This window comes from Ostrea edulis, chromosome 5 (genome assembly GCF_947568905.1).
Source record: "Ostrea edulis chromosome 5, xbOstEdul1.1, whole genome shotgun sequence".
In the NCBI taxonomy this organism is placed as follows: Eukaryota; Metazoa; Mollusca; class Bivalvia; order Ostreida; family Ostreidae; genus Ostrea; species Ostrea edulis.
Genome location: NC_079168.1, coordinates 78,612,451 through 78,633,221, shown reverse-complemented (window position 1 = coordinate 78,633,221; position 20,771 = coordinate 78,612,451). Strand labels below are relative to the sequence as shown.

The 20,771-nt window shown below is 34.5% G+C and overlaps 3 protein-coding genes across 4 annotated transcripts in view; 2 read left to right on the top strand and 1 right to left on the bottom strand.

Moving 5' to 3' along the window:
• Positions 1–20,771, top strand: part of LOC125649680 (uncharacterized) — a 219,428-nt gene that overhangs the window by 100,715 nt on the left and 97,942 nt on the right. The window lies entirely within an intron of this gene.
• LOC125651525 (carboxypeptidase A4-like) lies at positions 1,628–15,266 on the bottom strand. 2 transcript variants are annotated; one of them, XM_048880160.2, is made up of 7 exons: positions 15,002–15,262; positions 14,369–14,524; positions 13,144–13,245; positions 12,846–13,018; positions 11,327–11,419; positions 10,937–11,032; positions 1,628–7,575 (listed from the first exon to the last, which is right to left on the bottom strand). In XM_048880160.2, exons 1-7 carry the CDS (start codon positions 15,045–15,047, stop codon positions 7,405–7,407), a joined length of 837 nt encoding a protein of 278 aa, XP_048736117.2. In that variant the 5' UTR covers positions 15,048–15,262; the 3' UTR covers positions 1,628–7,404. The 2 variants fall into 2 exon arrangements, with proteins under 2 accessions (XP_048736117.2, XP_048736116.2); XM_048880159.2 differs by having other exon boundaries at positions 14,369–15,266.
• On the top strand, positions 15,408–19,567 carry LOC125651479 (speedy protein 1-B-like). The gene is made up of 6 exons (XM_048880101.2): positions 15,408–15,998; positions 16,556–16,614; positions 16,756–16,841; positions 17,825–17,996; positions 18,315–18,573; positions 18,705–19,567. Exons 1-6 carry the CDS (start codon positions 15,638–15,640, stop codon positions 18,758–18,760), a joined length of 993 nt encoding a protein of 330 aa, XP_048736058.1. The 5' UTR covers positions 15,408–15,637; the 3' UTR covers positions 18,761–19,567.

Genomic DNA, 20,771 nt, shown 5'->3' with positions numbered 1-20,771 from the left:
TGTGCTCCTATGTTAGCTGACCTGTTTCTATATTCATATGAAGCAGAATTTATTCAAAAACTTCAACTTGAGAAGAAAACTTCTCTTGCTGTGGCCTTCAATTCGACATTTAGATATATTGACGGTGTATTATCTATGAACAATAATAATTTTCAATCATATGTCGAATCGATATATCCCTGTGAACTCGAAATAAAAGACACCACAGAGTCGTTCACTTCTGGTTCATACTCTCAAAAATTGTAGAAAATCAAAATCCATCCCACATGCACATCTTCAATACCCATACAAACACTCCACAAAATAAGAAGGCTCTCACTTGAAAACTGTGGGGGGAGGAGTAGGGCGGACAAATTATGTACCCTCCATATAATAATTATTTCCAAATAAAGGGGCAAAACTCCTGGAAAAATGGTCGAAATGGATCAAAATTGCAGTATGATCTAGAGTGACCCACAAAGAAGATACACAGCAAGTTTCAGCATATGTGACAGGGAAATGAAATTATAAAGAGAAAACGTCGAACGGACGTACAGACATCGCTGTACCATAATACGTCCCGTCTAAAGACGGGCGTATAAAAATTGATGGAGACACTTGAAATTGTAGTGGACTTGGACACTTCTGTTACCTAGGGGAGACTGTCATCTGACGGTAGCTGTGAACTTGCAGCAACATGATGCAAGTCTTCTTGGGAAAATGCAGAGAGCCTCTTCCAATCCCAACAAACAAATATCTGGTTATCACAACCAGGGCCGTTTGTATTTAATCTACATTATACCTGTGTTGCTATATGGTTCTGAGAAATGGAAAGTAACAGCTTCGATTTTAATGAAACTGATACGCAATGACAAAGTCATGATAAGATGGATCTGCCTTGTTAATCCTGAAATGAATGTCACCTTTATGTCTCTTATTACTCAGCTTAACATCAGAGACATCACTGATGTTCTCCAGACATGTAGGCCGAATCATGTTGAGTGCAGTAAAGTGTGGATATCACAGGTCCCAACATGTCACCGAATATCGAGCTCCAGGCAGACCAAAGCTGTCTGTCGTGGGATGATTTAATAAAACGAGACCTCGAGTGTACAAGATTGGGTTAGTATCAATCCACAGGATTGCCAAGTATGGAAAGAAAGAATTTAATCTCGACAGGACAGCCAGGCCTCCAGTGGTGATGCTTTCTCTGAACTATTCAACACCATCTCGTTATTTATCCATTACATACAAGATGGAAATTGGATTGAGGATCAACAACATTTGATAATTTTTACTCATATACTGATGTAATAAGCATTAGGCAAAATGCTACAAATGTTGACCTAAACATGGCACGCAAGGTCCTAGAAGTGAAGGTCCTCTACCATGCTAACCTTACCGTGACATGTGAAGTCCATTTTAAGGTCCTATCCAAAATATCCATGCCTTTCCCTCCTGATGCCCGGTGCCTAGCCAAGGACTAGTAATTAATCATGAAGCTTCATTAAACATTTCTAGATTTGACATGATGCCAGGTTCAAGAATTGAACCCAAGACCACCTGTTTGCAAAGCGAAGGCTCTAATCACTAGACGACCGCTACCTATCAGTTCTTCTATAGATATACAATAAATGTTCACACCCTGTTATCTATCCAATGATTTATTTTTGGGAATTTGCATTGGTAAACAGTATTTTATTAACAATTACAACATGTACGATAACTATATATTACTACAGTAACTTGATCCGAAGAGTCGGATCACGTCGAGTTGGTCACCAGCGCGGATCATCAGATCACACAAGACTCGAAGCATCGAGTTTGATCTGATGATCTGCGCCTGTCAACTCGACGTGATCCAACTCTTCGGATCAAGTTACTGTAGTAATGATATATTTATTATATAGATCTACCCCCTTATGCATTTTAAATCCACATTTATAAGATAATAAATGTAATCCAAATTATAAACAAGAGGCCCAAGGGCCTAGAATCGCTCTTCTGATAAATTGTACAACCCCACCATTTCTATTCTTAGCCTCTTAGTATTCTAAATCTTTAGTTAAATCCTAAGAATTAAAAAAAAGTAGGTCAGTGTGACCTACTTTTTGGTTTACACATTTTGAGAACCCAAGAAATATCAACTGACAAAGTTTGATGATTTTAAGCCAATTAGTATCTGAATATTGAAATATAGCTGTCAAATTCCAATCGTAGGTCATGGTGACCTACTTTCTGGTCAGCGAACTCCGAACATGCAAGACCCATCAACTGACAAAGTTTGATGACTGTAGGTCAAATAGTATCTGAAATATATAAATATAGCCGTCCAATTCCAAAAGTAGGTCAAGGTGACCTACTTTTTGGTCAACACCCTTTGAACATGCAAGACACATCAACTGACAAAGTTTGATGACTGTAGGTCAAATAGTATCTGAAATATATAAATATAGGTGTCCAATTCCAAAAGTAGGTCAAGTTGACCTACTTTTTGGTCGAAACCCTTCGAACATGCAAGACCCATCAACTGACAAAGTTTGATGACTGTAGGTCAAATAGTATTTGAAATATATAAATATAGCCGTCAAATTCCAAAAGTAGGTCAAGGTGACCTACTTTTTGGTCGACACACTCCATTGACTCAAGATGCATCAACTGTCAAGGTTTGATGATTGTAGGTCAATTAGTGACTGAAATATATAAATATAACTGTCAAATGCCAAAAGTAGGTCACAGTGACCTACTTTTTGGTCGATACACTCCGAAGACTCAAGATGCATCAACTGACAAAGTTTGATGATTGTAGGTCAAATAGTGTCTGAAATATAGTAATTTAGCTGTCAAATACCAAAAGTAGGTCACGGTGACCTACTTTTTGGTCGACACAAACCGAAGGCTGAAGACGCATCAACTGACAAAGTTTGATGATCCTAGGTTTTACAGTGCCCAAAATATGCATCTAAAATTGAAAATGTGAAATTTGAATATCTGCAAAATTCAAAAAGTAGGTCACTGTGACCTACTTTTTTATAAATATGTTTCAAGGCCTCAAGATGCATCAACTTACAAGATTTGATGATTCTAAACCTCTCGGTATTTGAAATAACAACTTAAAATATATCTATAAATGATAAGCCATAAAATTCAGAAAGTAGGTCACGGTGACCTATTTTTCAGTTGACGCATTTCAAAGTCCCATGATCCACCAACTGACAAGTTTTGATGATCATAGGCTTCAAAGTGTCCAAGATATGCATCAAAATTAATTTTAAAATAAATACCTGCAAAATTCAAAAAGTAGGTCACCGTGACCTACTTTTGAGACAACTTGACACAAGGTCCTAAGATGCATCAACTGTCAAAATTTGATGATCCTAGTCCTTATAATGACTAAAATATCTAAGATTTAAGGAATTTAAAATTTTTTTTAATTTAGGTCAACTTTAAAGTGACCTTGAGACCATGCCCTTTGCCCCAGGGTAATGCCTTGAACAATTTTTAATCTACAACATATCCTCATCCTTACGTGTAAGTTTGGTGATAATCTGCCCTGTGGTTCTTGAGAAGAAGATTTTTTAGCAACCACTACTTTTGTTTGTATTTTCCTGATTATCTCCCCTTGTTAAAGGGTCACATCCCTTTATTTAGTATGTATGAAAGCCCTTGGGCCAATGATACCCTGTAACAAATTTGAAAAAAATTGGCCAAGGGGTTCTTGAGTTATAGCCCTTTTTCTAAAAAGTTTACGCACACCGCACAAATGGCCATAGCATTAGCTCTTTGAGCCTTTGGCTCAGAAGAGCTAAAAACACAGACTACCATGAAATTATATTTTGTGCACGCAGTTTTGTTTGTGATACGGTCAACATTTTCCACAAATGACATTGCGTTGATGCATTGTGAGTCATTGTGACATCATCAGTTTCAGAGGATACTGATACGGAATCAGAAAACCACTGTGTGGTGATCCGGGAAACCGTGAAATCCACAGTATCGAAAAACGAAACATTGATGGGTATATAATAAAGAAGTATATATCAAGGAGGGACTGTAACTTTAACAATACATATATTATTTTATAGCAGTATCATGAGGTGCAACCTCGAGAGAATTAGTCTATGAATGATTCAAAATTCTACTATAAATATATGCATTCAATATAACATGTATCAAAGTCATGGTAAATTAAGTTAACCTGAAAAGGATACATTATGGACCAAGGATATAAATATGTGTATATTTTGTATAATATAGACTAATGATAAAGAATACATGTATATATTGTATAACATTAACCAATAATAATGAATACATGTATTATTGGACAATATCACTATGGACCAATCACAATGTACATATTTTAAAATGTCTCAGATAGCTTGGCAAAAGCTATGCAATAAATAAATGTTCAAATAAATAACTGTAAATCTACTTTGTTCACTAACACATTCTTGTTCACAGATTCAATTTGTGTCACTAGTTACTGGTCGAACTATCAAGCAATCTTCGGAAATCTATAGACGAAGGTATAGCCAGCTCACAGAAAGTCTCCCCATGGGTATCAATGGAGTGTGACTGAGATATTTTCCCTTTAACAAACATACCAACCCTAATCAATTCCTGTCAGAAGTTTTCTACCCACTCATGCATGGAAATCCAAGAGACTTTCCTACAGTCAAGTATCTTTTCAACACACACTAGATATATTTTTACTTTGTTGAAAGTGTCAAATACTTGATATGGCAGAGAAAGTGAGGTTTTTTTTGTTTTTTTTTTGTTTTGAGAAATGTTTCAAGACTTCAATAATAAGAAATGATCCTTGTATTTTAGTACATGTAAATATTACATTAAAAATGTTGCAAAAGTGTATACTTGTATATAAAAAACGAGAGAAGAAAAAAAAACCCAGTGAGTATACCGGTCTATACAAAACATTCAAAAAAGGAAGTAATCATGGTAACAATGTATTTGGGTCCTTTCACAGGAAATTGTCACTTTATGTGTATAATCATCATGTTTTTGTATGTCTTGACTTCCATGTAATAAATATATATACAATTGTATATGTAGTCCAATTGTAAATTGATATACATCAGTACAGAATATTGTTTCTCAAACACTTTTGTTTAAAAAAAAAACCTGTTATGTGCTGTTCTTGTGTATGAGACTTGGGCCGGTTAAAGGGGAGGTCACTCCTCATTGTAATTCTTGTGCAAAGTATATTTCTGACATCAATACAGTAAATACAAACTAAAAATGGGAAGACAGTGTGCTTACTAGTGAGGTTGAGATATTGATTTATTTTCACCTTTTTTGCACTTAAATTTTAACAGTCTTCATAAAAGTAATGTAAAATAAGTAATGCTAATTAACGAACTGCATGAAAATTAGGTACATGTAGCTCTTCTCTGCCCAGTATGTACATTCAATTCTGAAAATTTATCAATATCTTATAGTCTTTTGACCTGTTTGCACTAATTTTAAAGAATAACATTTTTTTTCCAAAATGCAATTTTTAGTTTTGAAATAGCCTACATTTTAAACTGGTATCAAAGATGTTATTTTTGGATAGAATTGTTTATTTTGTGCTGAAATTTAATGTTTAAATATAAACTGAAATTATTTTAAAACAAGTATTCTATAAGTATTTCATACAATCTGATACAATTCATATAAATAGTGCACAGTGCTATTTGAGAGACCTGTATTTTAATCAGATTGATTTCATAGCAACACATGTCCCAAGTCAAGTTATTTGCATAATATTCTGTGTGCGGTCCCCTTGAAATTTCAATTGTATCACCTTTTGCACTTCCTTTGATTTTCATAATCAAAACATGTCAGGAATCATCGGCAAACAAAGATGTCTCTATCATCGTACATGTATAAACAACTCTTCATTCATATCATAATCCTCGAGTTCTATTGTTAGGAACAACCACACTGGGTCATCTTCCAGTACATTGTACGCTGTACAATGAAGCATATAAAGATCAGCATTTTGATTTCTACCTAGCATCTTCAAAATTCACAACTTTCTACCTGCATTGCTGTTGGCACATGATGTCTAGATCTCATGTGTTTAAACAAAAATTAAAAAATCTATATTTGGATATTTTTGGATCAGATATGATATTTTAATACCAGAAAAACATCGTAATTTTGACCTCTTGTCATAAGGAAGCGGCGAATCAGATTAAGTGGATTATAAATGTCTTCATGAAAAAATACAGAGAACTAGGCAGAGTGCAAGAATTAATTCAGCCAACCATGAGACTAAATTTTACAATTTTTGTTAGAATAATTATTAATTAATTCAGCTGTAACGGAAATAAAACCTAATATGTATCTACTCATTTGATAACCACATATCAAATTTCAAATTCCTAAGTTAAAGCATAGTGGAGGAGTCAGAAAAACACTTACTTGGCACAAAGTCCCATAAATCTTGTAAAAATCACTCAATGGTGAAGAACCCTAAGCTGATCTGTAAACATACAGTAGTAAACCACATGTCAAATTTCAGCTTCCTAAATCAAAGCATAATGAATAGAGATCCCGAAAACTAAGTTGTGACAGACGGTTGGACGGACAGAGTGCAAACTAACAGTCCCCTTTGTCTCTGCCAGTAGGGGACTAATGATATTTGCTAGTATAAATCAATACTTCAATCAAATATAATACTGTGTCACTAATATGACGACAGTGACTCGCTTGATTGTGTGCTATCAGTTTAAAAATAAAAGCAATTTTCATGTTTAAAGCAGACTTTGAGGTTTTTCTTTTAAAACAACCTTCTGCTATGAAACATAGCATTGTATTCCAGTTTTTTGGTTTGAAATGGTATTAAGTTAAGTTATGGTCACTGAATGTAGCTATACTATTCAAAATATTGTGTTTATTTTCTAGAAGGCATGTCCGAACTGTATCAAAAGTTTGAGGAGTGACAACCCTTAAACAGCCAAGATACTGAATAGCGAATAGTGACTTATCAAGACTCATCATCGTAGTCAGATAAAAACCATAAAATTTACATAAATGTGGAGGATTTGTGCAACAATATTTTGAAATTGAAAACTTTCAAATTAACTCTATCTAGTCAAAAAATGCAGTTTTAGTAGTAAAGCAATCTGAAAAAAATTTAAAACCCCTGCTGGACTGGAACCTGCGATCTACAGTTCAGTAGTCGATGTGCTAACCTACTGAGCTACTCAGCTGGGCAATGTTTTTTTTAAATGAATAGACAAATGTTGCTGATATAAATATTTTCATCCATGTTTTAAAAGAAAGTCAGCCATTATGAAGATGTAGAGTACCTCCTTAAACACAATGTGAGGGTTCTTGTTATTGTAGGGATTTGTGGATATGGAAGAGTTACCTCCCTGAAAAACAGTGAAAACTGAATAACATTACATCATAAAATCACAAATTCTTTGCAGAGAATGATGAACTCAGGGTTTTCAGGGAAACTATTCTATGATGATGGTAAAGCTGTGGACAGTTTCTCCATTTCCTGTGAAGGCACACCATTAAGGAGACAGCAATGGTGATCCCTAACAACATGTAGCCCAGTACTAGAGACGGATGTTCTGCCTGAAAGATAAATATCTTTATATGGTGATTCCCTAACAATATGGATAATGTAGCCCAGTATTAGAGACACAGCGGGGTTAAGGTGTCCCGAGTAAAATAACAAGTAATAACAGCATATTCATATAAAAGTAAAATTCTTTCAAGTGTCGCATATATTTTTAGTAAAAATCGTTAGTCAATACATAAATAAACAAACATCGTATCACGTGGGGAAATCCTTTGCTTAACTATTACGTCGTCATACAAGTGACGTAGAGCTATTTTTATCCACTAGATTTTTAGTTGTTTATCACCTCGGTACAGGTGAAAGATGCACTCAAATCATTTGCAGTTTGGGCTTGATATGTCGACAATGATATGGTAAATTTAAAGAGTCATACAGATCGGTACAATATCCTCTCAAATATAGCAATTTCCATAATCTCAACTCAAATGTTGGACATTTTCCACATTCACATCCAAATCGTATCTAAACGAGGCAAAATATTGTACCTTCTGTATCAAAATCCTAAATCTGCAACTAGTTACCTTTCTGAATATGCCTTAATCGAAATAAAATATCGTCATCTTTCACTTGTACCGAGTTGATATGTATATGTGTTGGTTTTCTTTTAAATTCCAAATGACTATACACATCGGGGGCGATATCAAGGTCACACAGTGATGTAAAGATTACTTTACAGTCTTCCGTGCACATACTATATACAAAAATATGAGACATATATTATCGAAGAAAACTGGGGGGAAAAAATCATCTGGCAAACAGATTTAAACACATACAGCTTGAACACTAGATAACGGCAATAAATAGCGAGAAAATATTATGACATTTTCCCCGCGATACAACTATACACCTGTATGTCGTGACGTACTTTTATATTGTGACGTCATATAGTATGAAATGCATCGAGGTACATTTTATGATGTTTGTTTTAACTTTACTTGGGACACCTTAATCCTGCTGCGAGACAGACGTTCTGACTAAAAAATAAATATCTCTATAGGGATCTCTAACATGTAGCCCAGTACTAGAGATGGACGTTCTGTCTGAATGATAAATACCTCTTTTTAGTAATTCTGACATGTAGTCCAGTACCATCGTCGAATACCTATGGCTGATCTTGTCGATGAGTAGAAGACGAGATAAGCCGTGGGTAGTCAACGATGAGTAGAGGACGAGGTCAGCCATGGGTTTTTGATGATGGCCCAGTACTAGAGATGGACATTCTGTCTTAATGACAAATATCTCTTTATAATGGTCGCTAAGAACATGTTGCCCAGCATTAGAAAAGAAATTTCTGTCTGAAAGATAAACTAAATATCTCTATATAGTGATCCCTAACAAAATGTGGTCAAGCACTAGTGATGGATGGGCTGCATGCAAGACTAGAGGCCCATGTACAACAATACTTATCCGAGTTGTCTTGGTCATACTCAGATGATACGCAGACCCAGATGATACAAAGACTTTGGAACACACAAATTGGGTTCACAATATTGCGCAGAAATTCCAATCGGTGTCAATCAGTGCTCAAGCTGGGCTTTGCCATTTTTGCCAATGGCCAATTTTTTTTTTAAAAAGTGGTGGAAAGAAATTAATAAGTGGCAAAAATAATTTTTTGCAATAATTTGAAAGTAATGATATCTGCCTTATGTTTTCTTGTTTTACCTGTTTGTTTATTTAGTCAGACTGTAAATATTCAATCAACAACACAGGTGATTTAGGGCTGCAGAAGAAAATTTATAGTTGTGTAATGCAGCAAGGACACTGGATGGTGCTGTGGTCAATTGTTTTAGAATAGAGTTATCATCTTCACATTAAGTCAGGCCGCGATCGAATTAAAATTAGATCCTTTAATCCGCTCGTCTAGTCTTCGATTGCTACACAATGGATCTAACAACTTCATGTTAATTAAGGGTCACCTCAGTATGACCATAGATTTTATCCATGCAGAACCGATTTCTCAGAACGCTTCAAAAATGATATTAAGTAGTTCTGATGGCACTAAATTACACCAAAAATTTACAAGGCAACACTCCGATTGGATAACATCTAAGGTCATGTTGAGGTGACCTTTAACTCGAAGTTATTAGATCCTTTGGGTAGCAATAGTAGGGGAGCAGATCAAGGATATAATTTTGATTATATTGTTAGGTCGTAACCTACAAGTGGAGTTCATTAAATTGGCGGTATCGTTGAGGATGCATCAATTATACTGCTGCACAGTTTATAGTTTTCGGCTCAAGCTACAGTGTATATTGTATTCGTTTTGAAACTCACAAATATTTTAAAACAAGATCAGTGCTTGTCAGTTTAAAAATTCTTACCTAATACTGTAATTATACACTCCTATCAAGTGCTAGCACATGCATCGTAGTGCTTGATACAATGGTTAACATTACACATTTATTGCATGATAGTGAGGGTGATGGAGATAGGAATATTTATTCACCCAAGAAAAATCATATTTCCCGAGGGCAATGCCCGAGGGGAATATGATTTTTCTTGGGTGAATAAATATTCATATCTCCCTTACTATCATGCAATAAATTGTTTATTATACCGAAACAAAGCAAGACTACAAAAATGTATTTGAAATTGGAGTCCGCTCATTTATACATTGTATGTTGCTGAAATTACCTTAACAGTAACACCGCGCCGTCCACGTATTAGAAGGTACAAACAATGAAATACAGTGTCGTGATATGATAATCAGTTTTTGTATTTCCATGCATTCTCCATGAATGCTGATTTACTTCCTTATTTTTTCTATCAACCAAAACCAAGCAATTTAATTGTATATCAGAGACCCACATATTTTGTGCCTTACGAACTATCAAAGTACAATGACTCGGACTTATTGTGACATCACAATAAACTTCGTTTACCTTGGCGTTAAATTTATGGATATGCACGAGGCTGCGTGTTTGTTGTTGTCTGCGTCATTCGGAACACTCGGGTTTGTTCATTTAACTGGACAAGAAATTGAAACGAGATATCCGAAGGGGTGGAACACGACGTTTTGTTGCAGGGCAAACACGACGGTCACGTGACTTTCTCTGCCAATCAGATTCTGTTTTACTAGTGATTCTTTATATGAGGTATAATAAAAACAGTAATCTTATGCTAAGTGCTAAATTTCCAACACTGATATTCAAACAATACTGCAGTAAACTTATAAATGAAACAAAGACACTACATAGCCATCTTTGCACGCCAAATGCTTTCAGTCCAACTCGCTCTAACAGACTGTGTGGGAAGCAGAAGACCAGATGAGAGTGTTTTGTTTATGCAGAAAAATTCTGCACATTCCTCTTTGTTGTTGAATTATATCAGATGAACACATTTGATCAGACTTACGTTAGGATTGGTCAAATCCTGGTGATTTCTGGATTTCCATTCTGAGAGGTACATAATAATGTTGATGTAAAGTGGATGTAGGGATTTAACAACCTCCTGAATAAAATTCTAATGTTATTAAATCATCTATATAAAAGAAAAATCAAGTTTTAAAGCATTCATTTTATTCTACGTTCAACAACAGATACATTTTTAACCATTTTTTCAGTATACAATATATATATATACGACTAGGATTAGATGACATATGATACCTTAAAATAGTTTCATTATCAACACATGACAAATGTAGACAATGACTCTCACAATATCAAATGAAAGTATTGCTAGTCAAATTGCACCATGCACAAAAACTACTGAGAACTTTACATGTGACTAAGTTTTACATACCTTGAGTTTTCTATTTTCTGGATTAAACAAGTCAAAACAGCTGGGGCGGTGGTGCTGTTTTCCCCACAGCTCAATAGTAAAGGAGAAGGGTATCTGAGTAATTGTAAAAATCAAATAAGTACCAATATTCATTGTGCAAAATAAAAGTAATGATCACAAATTCATCAAAAATTTCTCTATTAATTATCAAATTTGAGTAGACTATTTTCCATATATGAATGTAACTTAAGGTCAGGCAGTTTTAATTTTAGTAAATATTCACACTCAGGTCATCTGAAGAGAAACAGTGTTAAGATGCTTAATTGAAAAAATCCACATCACATCATAATTATGATGATGTCACAGTTTGTGGATATCAAATTCACATCGAATTTATTTAATTCAAGGGCATGCATTTGGAAATTTTTGGCAATATTTACACAAGGCAAGGTCGAATAACATCTATTTCAGTGTTATTGCTGCACAAATCCCATACAAGTCCTTGCTCTTTCATTTGTTAAGTAATGATAAAGGATAACGGTTTAAGCCTTTTTCTCAACCATTATACATGTACATAAATTCTAATGTTATACATAAATTCTAATGTTATACATAAATTCTACATAAATTCTAATGTTATACATAAATTCTACATAAATTCTAATGTTATACATAAATTCTAATGTTATACATAAATTCTAATGTTATACATAAACTCTAATGTTATACATAAATTCTAATGTTATGCATAAATTTTACATAAATTCTAATGTTATACATAAATTCTAATGTTATACATAAATTCTAATGTTATACATAAACTCTAATGTTCATGACTTTGTTCACATGTTTCAGTAAACAATGCAGGTCTGAGTATTTTCTTGATCATCAAACATGAATTTTAATAATCATTTACTCACTAAATGAAATGTTGACATTTGTGCAGCAATAACAATATTGGGTGGAAAACTGTTTCTTCTCATGCAAATTTGGTTTTTATATGTACGCCCATGTACCAAGGCTATTTTGTTGAAATCATTGGTTTTCCATATGAGTAAGCAAAGCCTGATGTCGTATCTTGACATTATAGTCAAACAAAGTGCAACATACATGTCACATAAAACCAATACATAGGTGAATGTTTTACTTGACATTAAACATTCGGATTTTTCTTTTGCATTGAAAAGACTATATGTACATGTAGCCTTTACTCACATATAATTTAATTTTACTTGTTACATGCAATTTGATTGGTTTATTTCACTTTATCAACATTCTTTATATCGTATAAACAAAGTTGCCCTTTAGTCCCGCTATATGACGTTATAAGAATGATGTCACAATATGTTTGGCCGTTCAGTTACCATTTTGCTGTTATTGCGATATTGGTCCGCATCATACAAAATTGATATTTTCTTTAGAATTATCCATCAAATAATATAAAAGGCGGTTTACTAAATTAAATTAAATTTCATTCCTTAAGTAAAAGCACAGCAATGCATTATTATACAGATCGAGGCAGTCTTAGTTTACTTAAAACCTTTTTGATTCCTGCCATGTAGTCAAATATTGTTCCATCTGCAGTATAATTGATGAGGTGATGGGAGGTCCCGTATCGGTAATTGTACCGACTGCAGCGGGACAAACGTGAGGCCAAACTTAGCATCTCCTGGACATTGTCAGGTTCTCTTTTTAGCTGCAGCGATTTTGTATCTGAAAAAATCAAAACATACCACAAAATCTGTTTTACATGCTAAACATATTGGGATTGAACAGTCATTTAATCTAAGAGTGCTTCCTACAGAGTAGTAGATTAATTGATAAAAACAATTTCGAACCTGAATATGGAATGTAAATATGATTGATTCCTGAGTGAAAAGAAAAGAAAGCATCAAATGCGATGTCTGCAGAAATGTCCTGGAATACTTTACTCTCTGGCTCTGAAATACAAATCTGGAGTTAAGAGATGGCTCATAAAATCCTAACTCTTAAGCAATATCAGCAGCAATGTTCATATCTGGATGTGATCCATAGGACTTTGAATTCAAAATTTACTACATGTATTTGATATAATAATTGTTGTGTTGGTACCAGGGTTGGGCAGTTAAAACCGCCCCCGGTTTTAACCAGTGGTTTTAACTGTCCCGGTCAATACTCCCCAAGTGGTCAATTGTGATTTAAACTGTCCATTTTCCTATTTTTGTATATTTCTTGCAAAGATAAAGATAAATTAAGTCTTTTCATTATATGGATCAATTGTTGATTAATATTTTTCATTAGATAATGAAATGTAATTTCATAAGTTTCATATACATGTATTTGGTTGGCTGAAACTGACCGAAATATCTTCAGTACCTACCAGAGGGTCACAGTTCTATAGCATAGCTTGACGATTGGAGACAGCTGACCTCTTAATACATGTACCTGGACAGATTAAGAATAAAAGGTAGCTGGACATTACCTGAGCACAGGTAGCAGAGTTGACAGGTGTTAATAAGCATAGGCTGGGACCAGAGATGACCAGTGTGCCTGTTATTGTTATGAAAACATCACCCATCCACCCCCTCAAATGTTTATTCAACAGTTAAAATGAAGATTGATGAAACAATACTTATAGGTAGTTCTTGTTAAACTAAGGAATTTGAACAGGAACTTTTACATCTTCCCCAATTCAACAGTCATTTGTACATTATTTATTTAATATTATGACTTACAAGTATATTATAAACTGATAGTGCATGTTATGAATTACAGTATTTACTATAATGGTCACTTAAACATTTAAAATAAATAACAGACTATAATGACCAAATAATTTTCAATCGATTAGTATTGACCGGTTTTAACCAGTATTGACCACCAGCCCGGTCAATACTCATATTGACCACTTTTATGCCAACCGGTCAATACTGGTTAATTTGAAAAGTAAGCTATCAGACTCTTTTTTTGTAAAAATTTTGTGCATGACTTATTGTAATAATTCTGCTAACAAACAGTCAAAATAACCTGAAACACTAACATCACCTTCATGGAGATACATTAAAGTTTCCTGGCTTTAATCACCTGAGAATGCTTCCTCTCCTCGGTATTCTTCATCATTAGGGTCACTTGAACTTCCTTTGCCACCAAACTCCCACCCAAAGTTTCGGTCAAGGTCCACTCCTGTACTGGTACCTCGCCAGCAGTAATTCTGAGTTTGTTCCACAAAATGTCGTCCATCTGGGTTAGCCATTAATATAATGTACAGATCTGAATGCAACAGTATTCTTTGGGTAAACTTTCTAGAAAACACATCTGCAGACGAATGCAGACCACCTGTTAGGTTTTTTATAAAATATATTGCACTCTCAACTGGAAGGAACTCTCTTGCATGTTCTCCATAGGAGAAGAGTAACTGGGGTTTGTATCTTGGGCTATGGGAGTCTTTAAAGCTCTTGTGTTCTGAGTCAGAAAAGTTTGATATGTGCAAAAGGTACATGGGTCTACCCTGTCTGGAAATGAAATGTCTGTACACCTTCACATAATCTGGAAAGTTCGACAGAAGTTTAACTTCTGTATCAATTTGAGTCAAGTTATGATAAAATCTGTAATTAGGTGCATAAACTTCTCTCTGTGGTTTCACATTCAAGCATTGTATACTACCGAGTAGAAAGATATGACTGAAAATTGCCAACATCATTCTCCCAAACCATCTACCTTTATCCTGGGTCGTGGATACAGCGTTGCCATTCCATAATACCATTCCTACACAATCATGGCCATATTTAATATTCACTGAGAAACGAAGATTTTCTTGCAAATACAATGTCAGAATGAAGTGGCACTGTGTGATTGTTATCGCAGTTATGTCATCGCGTCGATTGTCAGATCTGACATGTTTACCATAAGCTGGTGTGAATATTATCTGAAGGAACCTGGATCGAATGCTAACGTTAATCGTGGTCTGTTCCGGGTTTGAATTTTAGGCATTTCAAAACTAATTGAAGAACCAACATGTGCGAATTTCCGGTTTAATTTTGGGGAACTTAACTTTAAAATTTAATTCTTTCCTTTAACTCATTCAAATTGTTCTCAATGAAGCATTAATTATCAAGAGCGGCAAAGGTATTATATTCATTAATTGAATTGCAACAAGTCTTTACATTGATTCGACAGGCCACAACATGTTTTATTTTGCATACTTTCACTTTCAAAGTATGACGTCACAAATCGTCCTATTGCTCCTGTGCGCCAATCAAAACAAGCAGACGACACTAATTTTCCAATCAGCTGTTTGTGTGTGTTGTCAGTAGATTAACAAAAAATAATCGTTTACACTACCGTCCCATTCTCATGTTTCCATTTAAGACCACCAGAAAGGCATCTAAGAGGGAATACAGTGCAAAAACTCAATCATTTTCTAAGACAGGGCGTCAAGATACCAATGACACTGACAGCTGCAAAGTTCAGGTAGTTAGGAGCCGCGACATGCAACAGGACTTTCTTACCTTTGTGGATCATTTTTGCCATAAAGATGACTTTGATGAATCGAATGAACTGTACAAGGTGAAGAGACCACGACTAGCAATTCACGAGGAAAGGTTTCCAATCAGCAAGTTTACTGGGACGGGATTTTATACTGAACATCGCGTTTCCACTCGACACCATTTTGCTGTAAAAAGAACAGAAATGCGTGCTTATTTTCGACTCTTAGGCAAGTAGAATACATGCATAGGTGTATATCTGGTCTAATCCGTTCCAATTTAAGTTATAAAAGTGGAGGATCCAGAAATTTCAGAACCGGGGGAGGGGTGTGTGTCCCCCTACATGGATACAATCTCTCACCCGAGGGCGTATTACGCTGCGCTACAACTACGTATATAGTGGAGCGTAGCGGGAACGATAACTCTGGATAGAGATTGACATGGATAGTGGGTTTGGACAGGGACCAGTGAGCGAAGTTCCCCAAACCTATAGAGTTCTCACAAAATAAGACGTATGTCTGAGTGTCTTTGGATCTACTGTATATTTTTATAAAAAGTTGATCATACCGGTATTTGTGAAAGGTTAGGTCGTGCGTATTTATATTTATATACTGGACATAGCTTGAAAATATTGATCAGGACCCCCCCCCCTCCCCCCTCTCTCTCTCTCTCTCGTGTGAAAAAAGAAATTAAATTTTGTTTTCTTGGTACTCTTAAAGTAAGTCTAAATTATATAAAATTAGTTAAGACTTGGGCATAGCTTACAATCGCATTTCATGTTTTGTAGAAGATGATTTTATTCAAGACTTCCTGCAAAGAGACATTTGTAAGAGGATATCTGATAAGGTACATTCTAATGTTCTACAAATGTCGAATTTCTGTTAGTTTATGCCATGGTTATTATAGCATCTACATTTTAAATTTTATCTGTTAACAGTAATTCTACATTGTATACTTTTTAATTTTTTCCCCTTCTATTTTACGCAGTATTTATTGGCGATGGTGTTTGCTTATTTCAAAAGGGCGCATATGAAAATCAAGGATTACACAAAAATGAATTTCTTCCTTGCACTGTAAGTATATATTTCAAGATTAAAAAATATACACACCTCAAACAATTAGCCAATTACACTAATTTTTCATTTAATGGCTCGTTAAAACACCTCGTGTGAAGTAGGATTTCAGTAAATTCACCATCGAAAAAGTGATACAAGCTCAAGTATTTTATATGATTTTTTGTGATTTATCCCGGAATGATAAAAAAGGTACTATGTTTGCAAAATAAGATACTCTAGAGTCAAAATTTCACTATGATTTGATGCATAATATAAATATCTCAGAAAACATGCATTAGAGGCGACTCAGATAGACATTCTAATTTTTTTGAATAAAAAAAATATTTATGAAAATTGAAAACGTTATTTGCTAATATTTTTTAAATCTACGGATAAAATTTTCAAAAAACATGCCAGTTACAAAAAAGATATATCAGAGATATAATATTTTAAAAAGAAATTGAAATGAAATGATCAAAATTCAGAAATATTACGATTTTTCAATCAATTCTGATTGGGATCGGTACTTTTTTTTCCTCCAGTTTGAATATAGTGATTATATCTAAAATATGGTCATTTCGTTTCAATTTCTTTTAAAAACTTTTTTTCTCTCGATATATCTCTTTTCTAATTGAAATATTTTTTAAAGATTTTTTCCGTAGATTTAAAAAAATATTCATTAACAAATTACGTTTTCAATTTTCATAAATATTTTTTTTATTTAAAAAAATTAGACCGTTAATATCTGAATCTTTTAGGCATTCATATCATGCACCTAATCAATCACACCGAAATTTGGACTCAAGAATCTCTTATTTGCAAAGAAAAGACCTTTTTTTATCATTCCTGGAAAAATCACCAAAAAAATTCATATAAAATAATTGAGAGCTTGTATCACTCTTTCGATGGGGAAATCATACTCCCTTAATAGCGTGCGTTAACTTTCGTTTCTGGTATTTCTAAATCTGTATACCAAGTTTGAGATTTTCCATTACGAACAGTTACCTGGCGAACGACATGGAGGAAGATGAAGAGGATGATAAGTACGAAATATTCCCCTGGGCTCTGGGTCAGAAATGGAAAGACAAATTCCCGCGATTTCTGAGGAAGAAGGACTTGTTCTGGGCCAAGATATCCCATCGAGCTGTCGTCAGTCGACGCTGCTGCGAAGAGGTTGATACTGAATTATAATAAGACAGTCTTCTACTACTGCGCAATACTGAATAATGTAGCCCTTTCCGAAAAGAGAAAACTGGAGAGGACTACATTATTGCAGTTAGCAATACGCATGCAGTCGTGGTTGATTGTCGTATATGAAATTCCATAGGCATGAATTAAAATGACATCAGCTATGATTTACAATTAACGATGATATAACTTGATATTTACTCGATAAAGAATTAAGGGGGGTATTTTGTAAGTATTCTAGATGACAACATATTCTGAATATTGGATTGAAGTGGTTTATATTAAATGCAAAAATTCTTTCAGATAATGGACATATACCCTGAACACATATGCTGGAAGAGAAACCGCCCCATGCACCACAGCGGTGCCATCAGAAATTACATGCGAGATTCCGAGGAGGATGACGGATATCCCCGCGGCCCAAACGCCAGCCCCCGCCAGTGTTCTATGTGTAACCCACACGACAGTCAATACGACTCGGCTAGCCCTGACAGAGAGGAATGGGTTCTGTCCAATGACATCTTTGACAACTCTCAAGAAGACTCGAGATTTGATATGAAACGTAATTTTTTTTCTCTCCTTTTAATTTTTTAAAAATCTGACGTACAGTTGAAATTTAATTATCCAGCAAAATTTCAGTCAGTATCTCCTAATCAAATTCTAAATTGAAACATAACTATCAAATTATTGCAGCATTGAAGAAAAATCTACCGAACAGCAGTACAGATTGGCCTGTAACAGAAGAGTGATGTGAAGCCTTGCTATTGTCCTCACGGTCGTGAAAGCTGTTCATGGCATTCAACCTCTCCTCATACTCCTCACTTTCTGTTTCGCAACTTTTGTATATGGATTTGCTCAAAGAATTATGTACTTCAACTGAAGCTGTTTCTGTGATACACGTACATGCATATATGTCAAATTACGATGAAATGAAATAATTTAGTAATATGAGAAACACTAGAGTTTATTAATTTTTTTTTAAATTCAACCTCGTTGCCAATATCCATTGAAGTTTAACATAACACGAAACATGTATACGGATTATACATGTAATCAGATTGTTTTATTTCCTCAGGATCTAATGAGTAAATTCGGTGATTGGATATAATTCGAATTTTGAAAACAAATGCATTGTACGGTGAATTTGTTAATTTGCATCACATTAGATAGATCTGGCTTGAGTCATGCTTATACTATGTACAGTACTAGACAGTACTTTCAAACGGGCAAAATATCAAAAGCTTAACTCGTCAACAATATATTTCATACAAAACCAGTTTTCAAGTTTTGACGTAATTTCTCCAAATTACAGATGTAGCAATGGCAACGGCTCTACCATCGAGTGGCACTAGTTTATTTGATTAAACTTTTCACATGATAGAAATATATCTTTTAAGTGAATTTTATTCACAAGGTAAATGTTGATATTTTCTATCAATGATCCCCCCTCCTTTTTTTGAATTGTCAAGGGCATTAATTCCTATGCTGTTATTTACTCTTGCAGGCCTATTTATATAATGATTTTCCTGATATCAACAATAAATTTATGTATATTTTTAAAGTAGCATTTTTTACGACGGCGTATTCGTAACAGAAAAAAAAAAAGATTCAGTAAATCGTAGAAACAATTTAGTAAATCGTAATTTTAAACGATTTGATTTATTTTTCTGCCAAGTTAAAATTACACGAATTTACTAATCCGTACACACCGATTTTATTTTAAATCGTACAAACGAATTATTAAACCGTTTGTACGATTTTTGAATCTTAGAAACGGCTTTTAAAAGTAATTTGCATGATTTACTAAATCGTATAAACGATTTAAAAAAATCATACAAATAGCTAAATCGTACAAATGATTTACTATAAGCCGTTCAAACACAACGACCTTATAATTAATTCGTTTCTATGATTTATTTATTTTTTTCTGTTAGGTACGAATATGCCCTCGTATTTTGTTTTAACTGTGAACCAGTTTTTATGGACTTTTATTATGATTTTTAATCAAAACGTGCGATTTTCTGATGTTGACATATGCATGTTTACAGTGACATCTTTAAAAAGGTAGCAACATATTTTCTAAGGTTCCTTTTCCTGTTAGTGCAAGGTCGCCTTAGCAGCATATTCGCACTTTGATTACATTAAATTATAATGAGCTTAAAGCTCAAGTTTGATATTCTGATCACCTGCTGTCTGTCTGTCCGTCCGCCTGTTCGGTATAAACTTTTCGCCATCTCCAGAACCACTGGGAGAATTTCAATTAAACTTGGCACAAATCATCTATAAATGAAGGGGATTCAATTTTATTCAAACGAAGGGTCATGCCCCCATTCAAAAAGTAGATAATTACAAAATTAAAAAATGAGGTGGGGTCTCCTCGGGTACCACTGGGCAAAAAAGTTCAATTTTACATAAAAGCTTCCTTATATAGTGCAAATTCAAGTTTGGTAAAATCATGCCTCCCCCTCCGGATGGGGGGGGGGGGGGGGGGGGGGGGGGGTAAGGTAGGGCCACAATATGGGATCAAAGTTTTACATGCGAAGAATATATTGGGAAAATCTTTAAAAGTCTTCTCAAGATCCATTGGGCCAGAAAAGTTCAATAAATTTATAGAGAATATGTCAAAAAATCAGAGCAGTTTCCCCGAGTGGCAATTTTGTAACCTCGAGGTTATAACTTTTTTGAGCTCGTTTTCATACTCAAACTCAAACTCCATGCTCTAAATCGTACTCATACTCAAAAGTGAAGGTCATAAAATTT